The following is an 18,447-nucleotide window of genomic DNA, read 5'->3' as shown; positions in this document are numbered from 1 at the left end:
TTACAGGCGCCCACTCTTTGTCCTTTTTGGCGCCATATTTTACAGTTGCCTTCATGGTCCGCGTCGTTTTTCATTCATAAACACATGACAACTGCACTAAGGATGTATATAATATATAAAACATCATTTCTAATATATAATTGTCCAGTTGTTGTTCTGCAGAAGGAATCCAGATTTACAAACAGGAAGAAAACAGATGTAGAAAAAGCAGGGATTTATTTTATTTTTTAATCAGAAAAGTTTAATTAGAATAAACAGCAGATGTTACAGAGTTTTAGACCCTTTCAGTACAAAAGCCTTTATATGTTATAATAAGATGAAAATCGATGACAGAATAAATAGCTGAATCATCAGCGTAAACAGGATATGTTGTCATCGAAGGGAAATGAATCTTTGGTCGATAATCAATAGAAATAAATAAACAGTCAGCGGCATGTTAAAGGAACAATCCGACAGAAAATTAAAAACTGTAAACCAAACTGTGAGATGACTTGATGATGGTTTTGTTTTTTGGTAACAGCTGATTTCCAACATGAAGTTTATAACATGTCTTCTGACATGTAACATCAGATCATTTTTCACAATAAATAAATGACCAAGTGTAATAATGTTATCTCATTTGTTTAATACTGTTTTATTTATCTCCTTTTTAGACTTTGTGAAATTTTGATGATGTTTTAGGTCATAACTTATGCAGAAATATAGAAAATAATGGAACTTTTTAGCACCACTGAGCAAGATTTGTGTGAACTGACCCTTTAATGTGTTGCACTGGCTGCTGGTTTCCATGGAAACTCATTTGACAGGAGGGTTGATCGAGATGCTGAGATTGCCGACGCCCGTCCGAGCTGACCAATGAGCTGTGTGTCTGGGGACACCTGTGAGGAGGAGGATGGGTGATGGGCGGAGCTTATACATCCTGACTGCCTCAAAGGTGTCAGGTGTCAGTTGTCCGATGTTGCTCCGTCACAGGTGCTGCAGGGTGTGTGTCAGAGTGTGTGTTCTCGAGGAGGCAGCGTGTGAAGCACCTGGTCGAGCAGCTGCAGCGCCCGGTGCAGGTGCACCTCCAGCCAGCAGGGGGTGTCCTTGATGCTCTGCCGCGGGTAGTCGCACCCCCAACCTTTAACAAAGCTCAGACGCACGATGCAGAGCCGCCGCAGGTCATCGACGCCCGGACCTGCTGCCGAACACACACCTGCAGGAGGAAGCAGGAGTTACACACCAAATATAGAAATATCCATCCAGAGGAGGCTCGATTGATAAATTCAGTGTTCCTGAACGCATCACGGCGATGTACACAGGATCAACGACCTCCATGAGGAAGTATTCAGTTATTGATCGAAGTGTTAACGTGAACATCTGTGATGTCACCGCGGATCTTCCATCTCAAGATCCGTCCAGACATGTTCACAGATCAACAACAATACTCGGCTTTAAATTAGTATTTTTAACATAAACTTTAATCACCCGATTATTTATGTAATATAAATACTTTATCTATTTATTTTGACTACTTTATTTAATTTGTATACTTTATTTATTTAATTTAAAAACTGTATCTATGTAAATAAAAAAAATTATTTACTATGTTTAAATATTTATTTTTTAAACTGAGTTTTTTTTTATTGAATTCAAATATTCTGTTTTTAATTTAAATACCCAATGTATTTAATTAAAAAAATATTTATTTTATTTAAAAAAGTGATTTATTTTTATTCAAAAACATAATTTATTTAACTTAACATTTTGATTTATTTGATCTAAAAACGTTATTTATTTTATCTAAATACTTTATTTATTTGCCCCTGAGGAGTCAGCGAGGCATAAAAAAAAAAAACTTAACTTCGACAGGAATCTTTAACAGCACATATGTTAAAATTCAAATTAATATTCATCATTGTTTCCTGAATTAAACTTTAGTCTCAGAAACACATTGTTTTTTTTTAACACTGCAGATGTCCTGATAAGTTTATGTGTCCAGCAGGTGGCGCTGAACTCTCTGCTGTCACAGTGAATCCAGACACAGACAGACAGACAGACAGACAGACAGGTGATACTTACTGACAGCAGGTGCGATCCCCCCCACGCTGTTCGGACCGGGAATCGCACCGACGACTGCGGCCGCCTGAGTCTCCACGGCCGCCTGAGCTGCAGCCGCCTGCTGCTGCATCTGTCTGTGGCACTGTCGCAGGTCAAACACCTGCAGACAGACAGGTGAGAGGGCGACAGGTGAGATGAGGACACTGTAAAACCCTAAAACCGACTGATCCTCTTCCCGTGAAATCACTTCCTGTCGGCATCGTCGCCTTCAGAAATCCAGAGACATCAGAGGGACACAGTTCAGAAGCTGCCTGAGAATCTGTCTGATTTTAAAGTTTCGTTCAGTGTCCCAGAGATCCAGTGATGTTTGTCTGATTACCCATGATGCACTGCAGACAGCAGCTGCTCACACACAGTTCTGCTACTTTTAAAAGGACAATTTGACTAAATGTGAGTAAACACACGCTGAAATCAGAGCTCTTAAATGGGAGTTTTTTTGGAGCCAGCCCCTGGTGGTCGTCGTTGATATTACACCAAGACACTTTATTAGTGGCCTCATTTTAAAACCTGGAAGCTTCGTCTACTTTGATATACAGTCTAATATCTTACCGCTCCTTCTGAACGGAGTTCCTGGCGCCCCCTGCAGGCCGCAGGGTTCATTCCAGCCACTGTGACTGGAGTTAATATCCCGTTTGTGTCCTAGTTTGTTTGGCTCAGAACCAGAGACTCCGGTTCCGGTCCGTGTGGTACGGCAGAGTGTCGTCTGCGTATCGACAGACTCACCTTGATGTAAGCTCCCGGGTAGATCTTGTGAACGCCGTCGCCCGGCGCTCGGCCCGCCTCCCGGTCCAGGTAGAAGCTCTGCACGAACACCGAGTGGTCGCTAAGGCAACGCATCCACACGTCCCCCTCCCCCCGGCACTCCAGCTGAACCCCCCGACCAATGTGGAGCCTGCGGGACAAGCAATTTTTTTTTAGACTGATATTACATTACATTTCATGTAGCTGACGCTTTTATCAAAGTGACTTACAACACCAATGGTTCACCATCAGGAGAACATTCACACACTGATGGTTCACCATCAGGAGCAACTCAGGGTTCAGTGTCTTGCTCAAGGACACTTAGACACGTGGACAGTAGGAGCTGGGGATTGAACCACCAACCTTCTGATTAGTGTGCAACCCACTCTACCGACTGAGCTACAGCCTCCCTAAATAATAATAAATGACAACACCACCTGACCCCCTCCTCCTCCCCGTCCCTCACCCCTCCTTCACCCCTCCTCCCCCTCCGTCCCCCCCACCTCACCTGGCGCGGTGGCTGGTGGCGGTTCGGTGGACGTTGCTCAGCTGTCCCAGACAGAAACGGTCGCCTCCCGACGGATCCACGTAACCGTCCACCGTCACCAGGGGACAGCTGGACTGGACCTTGAACATCTCGCCGACCTGGACGTCCAACTCGAAGTACGAGATGGAGCACCAGAACTCTGGACCTGAGGAGGCAGGGCGGAGGGCGAGAGGGGGCGGGGCAGAGGATGAGAGGGGGCGGGGCAAACAGCCATTTTTAGAAAAACTTTTTTAAGACAATTTTTATGTGGTGTGTCCTCCGTGAGGACGTCAGGTTTCTCACCAGGGTGGTTGGACACCGGCTGAGGATACGGCGCCGTACTGTGGTGCTGCGACCCTGCAGGGACAAACACAGTATAAAGTACTACTACGGAACAGCAACGTTCAGCGGGACGGTCACATGATGTAATGTAATAATGATGTCATACAGAAGTGAGTGTTGGGGGCGTGGTGGTGGTGTTGGGGGGGGTGATGATGTAACGGCTGCTGCTGGTGGTGGCTCCGCCCACTGTGTTGGGGTCCTGCAGGGCTGTAGGGGTCCGGACTGGTACCGGTCCAGGAGGCTGCGGACACACAGGACACGGTCTACCATTACATTTCACGTAGCTGACGCTTTTATCAAAGAGACTTACAACACCGATGGTTCACCATCAGGAGAACATTCACACACCGATGGTTCACCATCAGGAGAACTTTCACACACCGATGGTTCACCATCAGGAGAACATTCACACACCGATGGTTCACCATCAGGAGCAACTCAGGGTTCAGTGTCTTGCTCAAGGACACTTAGACACGTGGACAGGAGGAGCTGGGGATTGAACCACCAACCTTCTGATTAGTGTGCAACCCACTCTACCGACTGAGCTACAGCCTCCCAGTCTAGTACTACTGATAATACTTCACTACTACTACTGATAATACTACTACTGATACTGCTACTACTGATAATACTACTACAACTACTGCTACTACCACTAATAATACTACTACTACTGATACTACTACTACTACTACTACTACTGATAATACTACTACTACTACTACTATTGATAATACTAATACTACTACTGCTACTAACACTAATACTACTACTACTGATACTACTACTACTACTAATGATAATACTAATACTAGTACTGGGTTACAAATACTATAGATACTACTGGAACTACCACTACTGCTTTACTTTTATTTTTCCTGTTAGTACAACTACTTTTGTACTGCTGATACTCCACAGTGTACTTCTGTTCAGTACAGATGCAGTATACATGCAGTACTCCTCGGGTACCGTACCGGGTTTGTGGGGGCCGCTGTACTCGGTCCTCTGCTGGTGGGGGGAGGTGGGGGTGGGAGGGTGCGGAGGCTGGGGGGTGTTGGGGTGAGGGGGGGAGGCCCCGCCCCCGTGGCTGTGAGGCGGGGCGATCTGCAGGAGCCCGGGGCCCTCCGGACTCCCGTTGACCCCCCCGGCCGTCAGAGCCGCCGGCGTCATGGAGCTGCTGCCTGAAGGAGACACGTTACCTTAGCAACCGTCACATCCTGAGACCCACAACACTGTCCGTCACTGACCTGGAGGAGACAGAGGCATGCTGGGATACATGCTCACAGGGCGGGGCTGGCCGTAGGGGTCGGCGTGGGGGGGCAGGTCCAGCTGCAGACAGTCCTGCATGAACTCCTCCTTTATGAGGGACTGAGGACCTGAAGGAAGACAGGCGGCAGGGGGCGGAGTCAAACGGCAGACAGACATTTAAATCAAGATGTTTCATCATCTCTCTGCGGGCGGGGCCGACGGTCGGACTCCGCCCACACCTGGACGGCAGGTGCTCGGCTACCTGCGACGGCGGGCGACGCCACCCTCTCGTAGTGATACGGGTTCACGCACACGCTGTCGTACTTCAGGTCGAAGGCAAACTGACAGAACTTGACGTGTTTCAGCTCGTTCTTGTGGAGGTCCGGCCAACGCCACAGACGGGCGTAGATCACGTGAGGGAAGCCCTTCCTACCAGCCACCTGCAGACAGACAGGAGAGAGACAGACAGGAGAAAGACACACAGGAGAGAGACAGACAGGCGATAGATAGACAGACAGGAGAGAGAGACAGGTTAGAGACAGACAGGAGAGAGAGAGACAGGTTAGAGACAGACAGGAGAAAGACACACAGGAGAGAGACAGACAGGAGAGAGAGAGACAGGTTAGAGACAGACAGGAGACAGACAGACAGGAGAGAGACAGACAGGTTAGAGACAGACAGGAGAAAGACACACAGGAGAGAGACAGACAGGCGATAGACAGAAGAGAGACAGACAGGTTAGAGACAGACAGACAGGAGAGAGAGATAGAGACTGGTTAGAGACAGACAGACAGACAGGTTAGAGACAGACAGGCAATAGACAGACAGACAGGTTAGAGACAGACAGAAGAGACAGAGACAGACAGGTTAGAGACAGACAGGAGAGACAGACAGACAGACAGGAAAACATCCGTCCTGGAAAGTTAAAACTGTCAGAACAAAGTGAGTCATGGAGAGCAGCGGTTACCATGGAAACACTGGCTGCGAGTGTGTGCACGTCTCTGAGACTCTTTCAGTACAAACCCAGTCAGGACCAGCAGTCCGTCATTCTGAGGTTCTGGTTCTGGTGTCCACAAGGAACTGAAGTTAGTGTCATGTCCCCACAAGGGTAGCTGCACAAACACGTGTGTGTGTGTGTGTGTGTGTGTGTGTGTGTGTGTGTGTGTGTGTGTGTGTGTGTGTGTGTGTGTGTGTGTGTGTGTGTGTGTGTGTGACCAGAACATGACATCATGTCTGACCTCAACGCTGCAAGAAGTCCTGAAGTTAAACGTGTTTCAGAGTTAGAAACCGGCTGTCAGTCAAGGACACGGAGACAAATTATTATTATTATTATTATTATTATTATTATTATTATTATTAGCTGCTCTGATATTTAGGATAGTTGTAACTTTTTATTTAAGAGGACTTTTCAAAGACGACACATTATTTTAGTTTTGAACTAAGATGTGTCGGATCTGTTCTGTGTGCACAGGTGAAGGGCAGGAAGGAAGACAAAACACACACACCACACACACACACACCACACACACACACACACCACACACACACACCACACACACAGGCTGAGGTCCCCTTAATGACTGTGGACTGAAACACAAACACACCATCCTCCAGGAGATTTTACATAAAATGTTTAAAACTACATTTTCTCTTTTATATTAATCTGAAACTGGTGTGATTCCCTCAGTGTCACATTCACATGAAGGGTCGCCGGTTCGATTCCCAGAACGAGCAAGGCACCAAACTGCTCCCTCTGTGTGTGTGTGTGTGTGTGTGTGTGTGTGTGTGTGTGTGTGTGTGTGTGTGTGTGTGTGTGTGTAAAAACATGCTGTCAAATTAAAAGCATGTGATCCTTAAATCGATCTTTGTATTTTCTGATTTTTGTATAAATATTATATAAATAAACATTACATGTAGCTGACACTTTTATCAAAGTGACTTACAACACTGATGGTTCACCATCAGGAGCAACTGAGGGTTCAGTGTGTTGCTCAAGGACACTTAGACATGTGGACAGCAGGAGCTGGGGATTGAACCACCAACCTTCTGATTAGTGTGCAACCCACTCTACCGACTGAGCTACAGCCTCAACTTATTCTGTATCGATTTACTGACGTCATCATGTTCACATCTCAGATATTAACACAAGAAATCATAAAATGTATTCAAACTCACAATAAAGTTTTACAATCTGCTAAATATCTCATCTGTATGAACATTTTTTATATCCGATATATTTTAATCTGGTGACACATTCAAGTCAAACTTTTAACAAAAAATAAAAAGTAAAAATCATGAAAATTAAGTTGAAATTATTGAATAAAAAGTCAGAATTATAAAATAAAAAGTTAAACTAATGAAATAAAAGGTTCAAATTATGAAACAAAAAGTCAAAGTTATGACTAAAGATGATTTTTTTTTTCTGTATTTGTTTTGTTCACTTGCAGAACTGATCCACAGGTTGAACTTCCTCTTATTGTGACAGAAATGAGACCAAACTACCAAAATAAAAGCCAGAACTTCCGCATTTAAAGCAGGACTATGATTCTGAAAAGGTCTGAAGAGGAAGTGGATTCATGTTGATTATGTTTTATATTTTTAATAAAAGTGAGGTCTCTTGTTGGAGCTCAGCAGCACGTCGTTTCTTACAGTGTAGAAACTCCCAGTCGGTCCACATTCCCGTCCTCTGTACTCACAACACACACGTTTGTTCTTCTATCTCTGTGAGGACCGGCACTGACTTCATTCACAGGACACCGACCCGGAAACTGAACCCAGAAACCGGACCAGAACCCAGCAGCGGTCCTCTGGAGGTCCGTCCCGAAGAGAGGACGTCCACAAAGTCCCCACAAGGTCTAAAACTACACCATGTCCTCACAAAGATAGATGAACCAGTACACACACACACACACACACACACACACACACACACACACACACACACACACACACACACACACACACACACACACACACACACACACTCTCTCTGTCTGGCTTAAGTTAACCAGGCCTCTTTCCTGTGTTTCAGACAAAACAAACCAGCCTCCTCTTCTTCTTCCTCCTCCTCCTCCTCCTCCTCACAGCCTTCAGGCCTCTCTTATATCAATCCTCCTGTTGCTGTTCGGATGAGACCTGTGACGGTTCTTCAAGATGATTCGGGTTCTTCAAGATGATTCGGGTTCTTCAGGATGATTCGGGTTCTTCAGGATGATTCGGGTTCTTCAAGAGGATCCGGGTTCTTCAAGAGGATCCGGGTTCTGATGAAGCCTCCAGTTCAGATTCTGTCCGTCACCATATTGCTAGTTTGGAGCAGGAAGTGACCATATTTGGATGAGCTGAGGGAGGAGCCAGCGGTGGATCTGACTGATCCCTCTCTTTTTTTGAATCTTCTTTTCTAATGAATGAGGGATTATTTTCAGATGGACCTCCAGAAAACTAATAAGAAGGAGTGACTTTAGCTAACAACACCGAGATAACTGATGGACACATTTTATTCACTTTGGATTTGATGAGAGAAGTTGAATGGGAGTCTATGGAGCCGGAGGCTTTTTGGAGCCGACCTCTAGTGGCACTCGCTGGTATTGCAGCTGAAGACACTTCTGGATCAGAACCATTTTACAGACCTGAAGCTACAAACTCTTTTAGAAACAGTCTGTAGTTTTTCAGGAGTCCAGATGATCCAGTTAGTTATTAAATGACTTTGAGTTTTTTTTTTAAGGTTTCGGAGGGTTGTTGGGAGGTTTTCTGGGTTTTTAAAAAGGTTTCTGACCGTTGTGGCTTCAGCCGGGACCCGAGGTGGTTCTGCTGGTCCGTGCAGCTGATGCAGAGCCGGACTGAAGTGCGATCCATGTTTACATCCTCTGGTCTGATAATTACGGTGTGACGGTCTGAGACACACCCAGTCTGCTGCTCCACAGCACCATTATTACCAGACACCTAACAGTGAGCCATAAAACTCAGCCAACACCTGAACCTGAGACGGAGCATCCGACCCGGACCAGAATCTACATATAAGTATGCACATGAAGGAAGCAGGTGATCAGGTGAAGATTAATACACAGTAGACAGCTCAACCATCAACACTCTAATCTGACAGTCTGGAATCAGAATATTTGGCCTTTTTTCACTATTAATACTCAAAATTACGACGCTGTGTAAAATATAAATGGAAACCATAATGTGATGATTTGTAAATCATATAAACTCATATTTAATTGGAAGTACTAAACTAAATATAAATGTTGAAACTAAGAAACTTTATTGTTTTATGTGAAATATTTTCTCATTTTGAATCTGATGCAGCAACACGTCTCTATAAGTTGTTCCAGGATCATGTTCACCACTGAGCTGCATCAACTCTTCTTTTAACAACACTCTGGAAACCTTTGGGAACTGAGGAGACCAGTTTCTGGATGCAGCGTCCATGATTTCCAAACAGAATCTCAGATTGTGATCCATCAGACCTCAGGACAGTTGTCCATTTCACCTCAGTCCATCTTCAATGATCTCGGTCCAGAGAAGGCGGCGGTGTTTCTGGATCATGTTTCTATCTGGTTTCTTCTTTGGAGAGTTTTAACATCATTTGTGGACGCAGCGATGAACTGTGTTCACAGACGATGGTTTTCACAAGTGTTCCTGAGCCCATGCAGTGATTTCCACTCCAGAATAGTGTGTTTTTAATGCAGTGCTGCCTGAGGGCCCGAAGATCACCACCATCCAATATTGGTTTCCAGCCTTGTCCCTTGTGTTCAGAGATTTCTCCAGATTCTCTGAATCTTTTAATGATCTTATGAACCGTAGACGATGAAATCCACTAATTCTTTGTAGTTTTATGTTGAAGAACATTATTCTGAGATTGTTGAACTATTTTCCAACACAGTCTTTCAGAGTGGTGAACCTCTCCCCATCTTCACTGCTGAGAGACTCTGCCTCTCTGAAATCATCTTTTATACCCAATCATGTTACTGACCTGTTGCCATGGTAACCTCATTAGTTGTCAGATGTTCCACCAGGTGGTTTTTTTAAGCGTTACAAAACTTTTCCAACTTTTGTTGATCCTGTCACAACTTTTATTAAACGTGTTGCTGCCATCAAAATCAAAATGAGCAGATATTTTTCATAAAACAATCAAATTTCTGTTTCAACATTTGATATGTTGTCTTTGATCTATTTTCAATTGAACACGAGTTTACATGATTTACAAATCAACTTTTTAGTTCAGATGGTAGAAAATAAACTTCCTGTTGGTTTCCTACAGTTTCCTGTGACGGTGTCTCTTCGGTCACATGACTCCCGTCCGTCATTCGGCCTCCAGACTGGAAAAACACTCACTGATTCACACTTCTGTTAGACCGCCTCCCACCGGTCTCAGCTCTGAACTGGTTCTCGGAGCGCCCTACCTGCAGCCGTCCGTCCAGCGTCCTCTGGATGGTGACGCACTTGCAGGGGTGGACGCCGTTGGTGGTGACGGCGGTGATGAGCGAGTCCAGCTCGTCCTTCTTCTCCTTCAGCTTCTTCACCAGACTCTCAATGGCCCGTTTGGCGAAGCCCTCGTTCTCGCCGCCCTGCCGGTGGCACATCAGGCTGTGGACGATGCTGAGGCAGGCGTCGGTGCTGCTGGGGGCGGGGCCAAGCACCGACATGGTCACCTGGCGGGGAGGAGGAGTGGGGGCGGATTCGTTGTTATGCCTGAGGTCAGAAAGATGTGAACATGACTTTTAAAACCAGTCTGAAGATGTTTAATTTGTGTTCTGCTGCTTTATAGTGGGAGAACAGAGTGCGGGGCAAGAGGGGCGGGGCCAGAGGGGGCCCCCAGCAAAGACCTGCCCCAGGACCCTGGACTGACCTCATCCGGCCCTTCAGTTCAAATCAACAGCACACCTCAAAAATATTAAAATTATGTGTTTGACTGAGAACAGGAAGCAGCCGACGAGCGTATCGATCATCTGATTGATCAGTGATCAGAAACTGATGTCTGATCAGATCAACTGATCACAATCCTTATTTTTAATTTGTTGCATCATTTTTATCTGAGACAGACAGACAGCAGGACAGAGACAGGGAGACAGACAGGTGGACAGTGAGACAGGTAGAGAGACAGGAGGAGAGACAAACAAACAGACAGACAAAGACAGGGAGACGGTCAGGTGGACATAGAGAGACAGACAGACAGGGACAGCCATAATAACATAATGTCCTGACAGACCTCTCACTGCTGATTCATCTTTTCATTTGTGATGAAAAAAACTAGATTGATAAATTACATAATATCATTAAATGTTCCTGTCATTGATCAGTGACGTCATCAGACGGTTGTTTAGTCTGTCACACGGTCTCTGGTGGATTTCCTGCTGACTGACTGACTGACTGATTGATCGACAGCTGCATCAACAGTTGTTCATTAAAAAAAAAAGAAAGAAGAAAAACCCTCCGAACCGTCAGCGGGCTCCCGCAGCTTCACTCACCGGGGCTCGGCTCACTCCGCTCGGCTGTGGTTCGCTGCCTGCGTCGGTGCGCCCGGTCCTGTCTGTCGGCGTGTCCGCGTGTCCTCCGTCTGATCCAGACTGTCTCCGTCTGCACACTCACCGGGGGGTGGGGGGAGGGAGTTGGAGGGAGGGGAGGGGAAGGGGGCTGTGTCATGCTCCCCCGACAGCCAGACATAACAGGAAGTCTGGCGACCTCAGCGCCCCACAAAAATAAGAGTACAGAAAAAAAAAAAACTTTAAAAAAAAAATCAGGACGGTCTTTCTTTTCTTTTCTTTTTTAATTTTTTAAAATTTTTTTAAATTTTTTTTATTCGTGTTACATTTATCATTAAATTGTACACCTTACATTTACCTGGCCTGTTTGTTGTACGGTGGCCCTGAAGGTATAAACACACTGCAACTTAAAAATAACTAAAAATGAAAAACTATCTTCTCCAATTTGACAACACGCTGAAAAGTGAGAAAAACAACCTGACAAACACAAAGTCTGATTTAGGGCTGCAATTAATTCGTGTTTTCATTTGTGCTTAATCTGTGAACTATAGTTTTAATAAACCTATTATTTTTTTCTTCTATTAAATGAAAGTAAATAGTGAAAAATGTCTGGTATAATTTCACACAGACCAATGTGACATCTTCAAATCTCTGGTTTTATTTGTTCAATAGTTAAAAATCTATAAATGTTTGGTTTACTGGGACAGAAAAAACATGAACTCTTCACACATGGAAGCAGTGAAAGTTGTTTCTAAATGTATTATCAGACGTAGACACATAAAGATGTTTCACAGGTCAAACGGGACTTTTACTGTCAACAAACCAAAAGATTTCTAAACAACAGACTTAAAATCATTTTTTGGGGTATTTTAGGACAACTTACTGAAGCTCTTATTTTGAAGGTTGTGCCCGGAAACGTGTTTCCAACTTCTAATTGACGCTCTGTCAGAAAGTTTGTTTGTGCGCGTGACTTCTGTTAAATGTGAGAGAACCAATCATCGCCCTCCTCCGTGTGTGTGTGTGTGTGTGTGTGTGTGTGTGTGTGTGTGTGTGTGTGTGTGTGTGTGTGTGTGTGTGTGTGTGTGTGTGTGCGTGCGTGTGTGTGTGTGTGTGCGGTTACCCCAGGTTACCTGGTGAATGACTACAGCGCCACCTGATGGTGAAGAGGACGTCCTGCTTGGAGACGTAAACTAACAAGTGTCTCCACTTTTAGTCAATAAATAATAAACAACTCATAAAAGAATAAATACAAACAAAATGAAATGTGGGTGAAGAAAAGAAGATTAATTTCCTTAATTTGTTTAACAGTGAAGCAGGAAGTTAGTTTTCGCGTCAGAAATCATTCAGATCTAAATTTACATACATGAAACACGTGTTCAGACTCGGTGTGACGTCATCTTCCTCAGGATGTCATTGTCTCACCTCCGTCCAGAAATAAACTTCCATAAGTCCACTCGGAACCAGAGACAGGACAGGTCACCAGGTCCGGCAGCTTCCTGCGGTGGGACAGAGATTCGCTGACCGGAAGTCGTCCGTCAGCTGCTGAGACACAAATCTGCATTATTGACCAAATTTAAACAAATAGAGGCTAAAACAACAACAATCACTGAATCCATGCATCATTTCTACTTCCTGTTTCTGTGATGATGTTTCCGGGCAAAAAAGATCAAGTTTGAATTTCAGCCAAACACGAAACTGTGTGATGATTTAGTTCAAACAGATTTAACTTGATGCGTAATCTTATATTTAGTCTCATACAGTAAATCATTCATCATCATTTTGACTTGTTCTTTTAACGCTTTTATTTAAAAAAATAAATTAAATCTAAAACTTCTGCATTAAGTCAGTAGATTCACATTTTATTTATAATTTAATTTTGTCTGATTAATTCATCACATAACTTCTTATCAGACATAAACACAGTTTTGCATCATATTTTTAATCATGACTATTTTTCCTTCTGTCAATTATCTTTTATTTTTTTAATGGCAGAAAGGAACTTCTTCATAAAACCAGTTTTAAAGGTTTATTTTAAATAATTTTAAACCATTTTATCTCATTTTAACTCATTTTATCTCATTTTAACTCATTTTATCTCATTTTAACTCATTTTAACTCATTTTATCTCATTTTAACTCATTTTATCTCATTTTAACTCATTTTAACTCATTTTAACTCATTTTAACTCATTTTAACAGCTTTAACGGTCCGACCCGTTCTGACCGGTTCCGGTTGGTGTCTGACAGCTGCTCGCTCATCTGGAGCGAAACGGTCCAAATTAGTTTTGGAAACTTGAACTTTGCAGGTGTGATAAGTTGTTTAAAGTTTTAATTTAATTTAGTTTGAATCTGAAGAATCTGAAGAGGAAGAACCGAGACATGAGGAGGTAGCATCGAGCTAGCTCGGCGTTAGCGTCAAGTTACACTTGTTTTCAGTAAACTTTGCTCTGAACTTTGCTCTGAACTTTGCTCTGAACTTTGCTCTGAACTTTGCTCTGAACTTTGCTCTGAACTTTGCTCTGAACTTTGCTCTGAACTCACTCCTCCGGAGCAGAAAGGTCCAGACCACCTCCCGGTCACGGGAGCGCTGATTCTGGGCCGGAGAACATGGCGGCGGATCCTCCTTTAAGAAACAGCACAAACTAAACGTTTCTCGGCTGTTCGGCGGAATTCAGAGTTTACGGAGCAAAACATTGAACATAAGTGAATTGTTGCGGTGCTCTCTTCGTTTCGGCTGTCATTTGAACCACGAAGCAGCACTTATTTTTAAACTAAAAGTCAACTTTGTAAGAGGCTGCAGAGCTAAACGGTCCATTTGAACAACAGCTGGAAGTGAAAGTGGGATTTAAAAGCGCCGTTTTGCGACCCGACAGAAGAACCGAGTCTCCGGTTCGTACCGGATCGGTGTGCTGTTCCTCTCGGTGTTGTCTCCGTTAATTAGCTCAGCTGCGTCCCTCCAACCAAATCACGGGTTTCTGTCCTGCAGGACAATGAGTGAGGAGACACCGGTGGTTCCGGTCCAACCGGACCCGGTTTACCTGAGAAGCACCTCGGCAGTTTCCCTCCATGAGCGGTGAGACACATTACAGTATTATTGAAATGTAAAAAGTTGAATTGGAATCTTTTGTTTACATCCTCTAAACTTTCTGTCATCAGCTTCTCTCACGTGATGGTGGACCAGCCAGGAGACCAGATGACCTTTGACCCCATCAGCAGGGCGTCCTGTTCCCCACAGCTGGTTCTGCAGGTGAAGAGGAAGCAGCTGGTTCTGCAGGTGAGTCTGATGTAAAAGATTATATCAAAATTAAATGTGTTCTCCGTCAGCAGGCAGTTTGAGAGACTAACAGTAACGATAACAAAGCTTCTGATTGGACGAGAGCTCAACGTGTTTCACTCACTAAAACATCACAGGTGTGAATCTTCGCTCCTGATTCGATTACGATTCACGATCCGACCAGTCGATGCGTCTCGATGTGGTTCAGAGAGCCAGAGTGTCCCAGGTTATTATCCGTAGCTGCCGTTTACAGACGTCCCCTAAACGCCTCTCCTGCTTCTCTCAGAGGGTGGGGCTTCATCTGAGGAGGAGGAGGAGGAGGAGGAAGAGGAGGAGCGTCTGGGCTCGACTGGGCTGGCAGCAGGTGACCCGCCGCCGTCTCTCCGCCACCACACCTCCCGGCTTCTGGAGCTTCAGGAACAAGTACAGCTGGAGAGCCCGGTCCACCTGCACCTGCAGCGGTAAGTACCCGGTCCACCTGCACCTGCAGCAGGTGTTTCAGTAGCACAGGGCTGGTAGATCACCATGGTGACCAGGTAGATCGTCATGGTGACCAAACCTCCTCAGGAGCAGGTGGACTTTAAAGCATCAGATTGAAGAGTTTCCAGATCGATGGATGTTTTTATTGATCACTGGAGTCGATCGGCTTCTCTGTTTGTGACCCTGAACACATCCTGATGTCATAATGAGGCTTTTATTGACGGGGGTCCTTCCTGTCGACGGCTTCTCACTCAGAGGAGACTGATGATGATGATGATGATGTCTTCCTCTCCACCTGTCTGTGTTTCCTGTTCAGGAAACCTGCGCAGTCGACTCGCTCAGCGTTTCTTCCTGATGACGAAGAGCGTCCAGAGAACGACTGCAGGTCAGTTTATCGTCACGACGACCTGAGCTGATGAGGAAGCTGATGGAACATGTGAACACCACCCTTTATGCTCCACCCACACGCTTTAGGCCCCGCCTCCTTCCTTTAAACCCTGGAAGGTCCAGGTTCCTCTGACTCCAGTTCCTCAGAAGGTGTTAGCATGTTCTCTGCTCTATCCAGCTGTAGTTCAGGTCCGGTGTAGTTTAGGTCCGGTGTAGTTTAGGTCCGGTGTAGTTCAGGTCCGGTGTAGTTCAGGTCCGGTCTAGTTTAGGTCCGGCGTAGTTCAGGTCCGGCTGTAGTTTAGGTCCGGTCTAGTTCAGGTCCGGCTGTAGTTTAGGTCCGGTCTAGGTCTGGTCTAGTTCAGGTCCGGTGTAGTTCAGGTCCGGCTGTAGTTTAGGTCCGGTCTAGTTGAGGTCCGGTTTAGTTCAGGTCCGGTGTAGTTCAGGTCCCGTGTAGTTCAGGTCCGGTGTAGTTTAGGTCCGGTGTAGTTCAGGTCCGGCTGTAGTTTAGGTCCGGTGTAGTTCAGGTCCGGCTGTAGTTTAGGTCCGGTCTAGTTCAGGTCCGGTCTAGTTCAGGTCCGGCTGTAGTTTAGGTCCGGTGTAGTTCAGGTCCGGTGTAGTTTAGGTCCGGTGTAGTTCAGGTCCGGCTGTAGTTTAGGTCCGGTCTAGTTCAGGTCCGGTCTAGTTCAGGTCCGGTGTAGTTCAGGTCCGGTCTAGTTCAGGTCCGGTGTAGTTTAGGTCCGGTGTAGTTCAGGTCCGGTGTAGTTTAGGTCCGGTGTAGTTCAGGTCCGGTGTAGTTTAGGTCCGGTGTAGTTCAGGTCCGGTGTAGTTCAGGTCCGGTGTAGTTCAGGTCCGGTGTAGTTCAGGTCCGGTGTAGTTCAGGTCCGGTGTAGTTCAGGTCCGGTCTAGTTCAGGTCCGGTGTAGTTCAGGACATTTCCAGCTCAGTCACTGTTTGGACTTTAAAATGAGGAGTCGTGGTTGTGAGCTGCAGCCAGCAGGGGGCGCCAGCAGCTCACTGTTGGTCTGTTTAGCTGCTGGTTGGTTTGAAGGGAAGAAGCTCCGATTCAGGAAAAGACTTGTTGGACATAAACAGCCGACAGAAAACTAAACAGGCTGGTTTAGTTTTTAAATGTTTAAAATATTGTGTCTGTTTTTCTTTCTTTCAGTCCAACACTCAAACACTACTTGTGAACTATCAGATATGATATAAATCTGTTTCTAAAAATGGTTACACTCCTCAAATTATTATTATTTTTTTTTATGGAAGATGATATAAATTATTGCAACTTTAAAAACCTTTTATTTCCACATTGAATGTAATGAGACACGTTTCACATCAACAGAAATATGAGTGAACTTTATTTATTTTTCTGTGGCAGGAGGAACAGGGCGGAGTCTGATGCTGCAGAGGGGCGGGGCCAGCGCCATGAGGGGGAGGAGCCTTTCCAGAGGCTACGTACCTAGCAGGAAGCAGCTGGACGCCGAGCTGGACCGCTACATGTCGCAGTCCAAGAGCAGACTGGACCAAGAGCTGGAGGACTACATGTCCCGGTCCCGCAGCAGGCTGGACGCCGAGCTGGACGACTACATGATGGGGGGGCAGTCGGACCTGCTGTGGGACTGAAGGGGGGGGGTGGACCGCGGTCTCCGGGACCGACGCAGGTTGTTTTTTTTTTATTTTGGAGTCCTCAGCTGTGGACGCTGCTGACTCGTCCTCACCGTTTAATTGGACCTCCGATCAGGCTGACTGGCTCACAGGCTCCGCCTTCAGAGTGTCTCTGGCTCCGCCTTTACTTTGTGTCAGGTGAGCTGCAGGTGTTTGAAGTAGGATTAACAGAAACGTTTGGTTGTTTTGTGTGTTTTTCTCTCGGGCTGCGTCGACTTCACTGACCTCAGATTATGTTCCTGAAGCTCCGTCTTTGTTCCCAACGTTTAAAAATATTTTAATAAAAGATGTGTCCTGCTGAGTCGTATGTTTGTTCCTTCACTTAGAGACCAGACGACACGAAAGAACCGCTCGGTACTGAGTCGGTGTCAGACAGCAGGCAGTGAAGGCAGCGGAGAGGCTGCAGGTAAACAACAACAACAACAACAATGTGCAGCTGCACCAACAAAAACATAAAGAGTTGAAACATTCACCTGCTGATATTCTGGTTCTCAGCAGTTTGAAGTTTGTCGACAGCTTCATACAAAATAAAAAAAACACGCAATAAAATCTTAGTCACCAAACAAGTGGAGCTGTCATGAGCCTCTCCTCCGTCCACCTGTGTCCACCTGTGTCCACCTGTATCCACGTGAGGCCCCGCCCCCTTCCTCCATGACATGCAGCACAGCGATTCAGAGCTGAAATCAAACGGGTCCACAGGAAGTAAAGAAATAGAACTTCCTGGACGTAACTGCAGTTCTGAGTTCTATATTCGTATTTTGTTTCTTTCTGGGAATTTTTTGTTTTGTTATTTTGTGCCTTCATACGGCCTCCCACAAGGTCACGACCCGCAGGTTGAGAACCTTTTTAAAGGACAGCTCTGCATTGTTGCAGCGTTCAGGTGTGTTTCCTCCAGAGTCCCAGCTGATCTTGGGTCTGCTGTGTTTCCATGGTGACGCTGATGAAGGATGAACCAGGTACAGACGGATGTTTTCCTCAAACCTGCTGAATATCTGGATTTTTTTTCCCCGCACATCTGTTGGACCAGAACCAGAACCAGAACCCGTTCAAAAGGATTTGATTAGAAAACAGTCCATGAACCTGCAGACAGAACACAGGGCACGCAGATCTGATGATGTCACTGTGATGTCATCGGACTGCAGCTGTGCTTCAGATCAGACCACAGGTGTGGTGTCAGAGACCCTCCAGGTGCATTATGGGAAGG

General features: G+C 45.5%; 1 protein-coding gene and 1 long non-coding RNA gene across 5 annotated transcripts; both read right to left on the bottom strand.

The window, feature by feature from the left end:
• Nucleotides 1-213: 213 nt before the first annotated feature.
• LOC138633809 (mothers against decapentaplegic homolog 4-like) lies at nt 214-11,526 on the bottom strand. 2 transcript variants are annotated; one of them, XM_069720267.1, is made up of 11 exons: nt 11,425-11,526; nt 10,360-10,648; nt 5,220-5,397; nt 4,957-5,085; nt 4,684-4,890; nt 3,816-3,950; nt 3,671-3,724; nt 3,350-3,533; nt 2,824-2,992; nt 2,062-2,200; nt 214-1,195 (listed from the first exon to the last, which is right to left on the bottom strand). In XM_069720267.1, exons 2-11 carry the CDS (start codon nt 10,600-10,602, stop codon nt 990-992), a joined length of 1,644 nt encoding a protein of 547 aa, XP_069576368.1. In that variant the 5' UTR covers nt 10,603-10,648; nt 11,425-11,526; the 3' UTR covers nt 214-989. The 2 variants fall into 2 exon arrangements, with proteins under 2 accessions (XP_069576368.1, XP_069576369.1); XM_069720268.1 differs by having other exon boundaries at nt 10,360-10,608.
• A 5,387-nt stretch (nt 11,527-16,913) lies between these two features.
• On the bottom strand, nt 16,914-18,157 carry LOC138633823 (uncharacterized). Of its 3 annotated transcripts, none has more exons than XR_011311917.1 (3): nt 18,086-18,157; nt 17,469-17,920; nt 16,914-17,386 (listed from the first exon to the last, which is right to left on the bottom strand). It is a non-coding gene; the product is annotated as an uncharacterized lncRNA (long non-coding RNA). The 3 variants fall into 3 exon arrangements; XR_011311916.1 differs by having other exon boundaries at nt 17,469-17,643; nt 17,803-18,151; XR_011311915.1 differs by having other exon boundaries at nt 17,469-18,151.
• Nucleotides 18,158-18,447: the final 290 nt, after the last annotated feature.

Source organism: Brachyistius frenatus, unplaced genomic scaffold, assembly GCF_029030835.1.
Source record: "Brachyistius frenatus isolate BFR_SWC_R1_liver_20210118 unplaced genomic scaffold, ASM2903083v1 Contig_237, whole genome shotgun sequence".
NCBI classification, from domain to species: Eukaryota; Metazoa; Chordata; class Actinopteri; family Embiotocidae; genus Brachyistius; species Brachyistius frenatus.
This window is presented reverse-complemented; position numbering and strand designations above follow the sequence as displayed.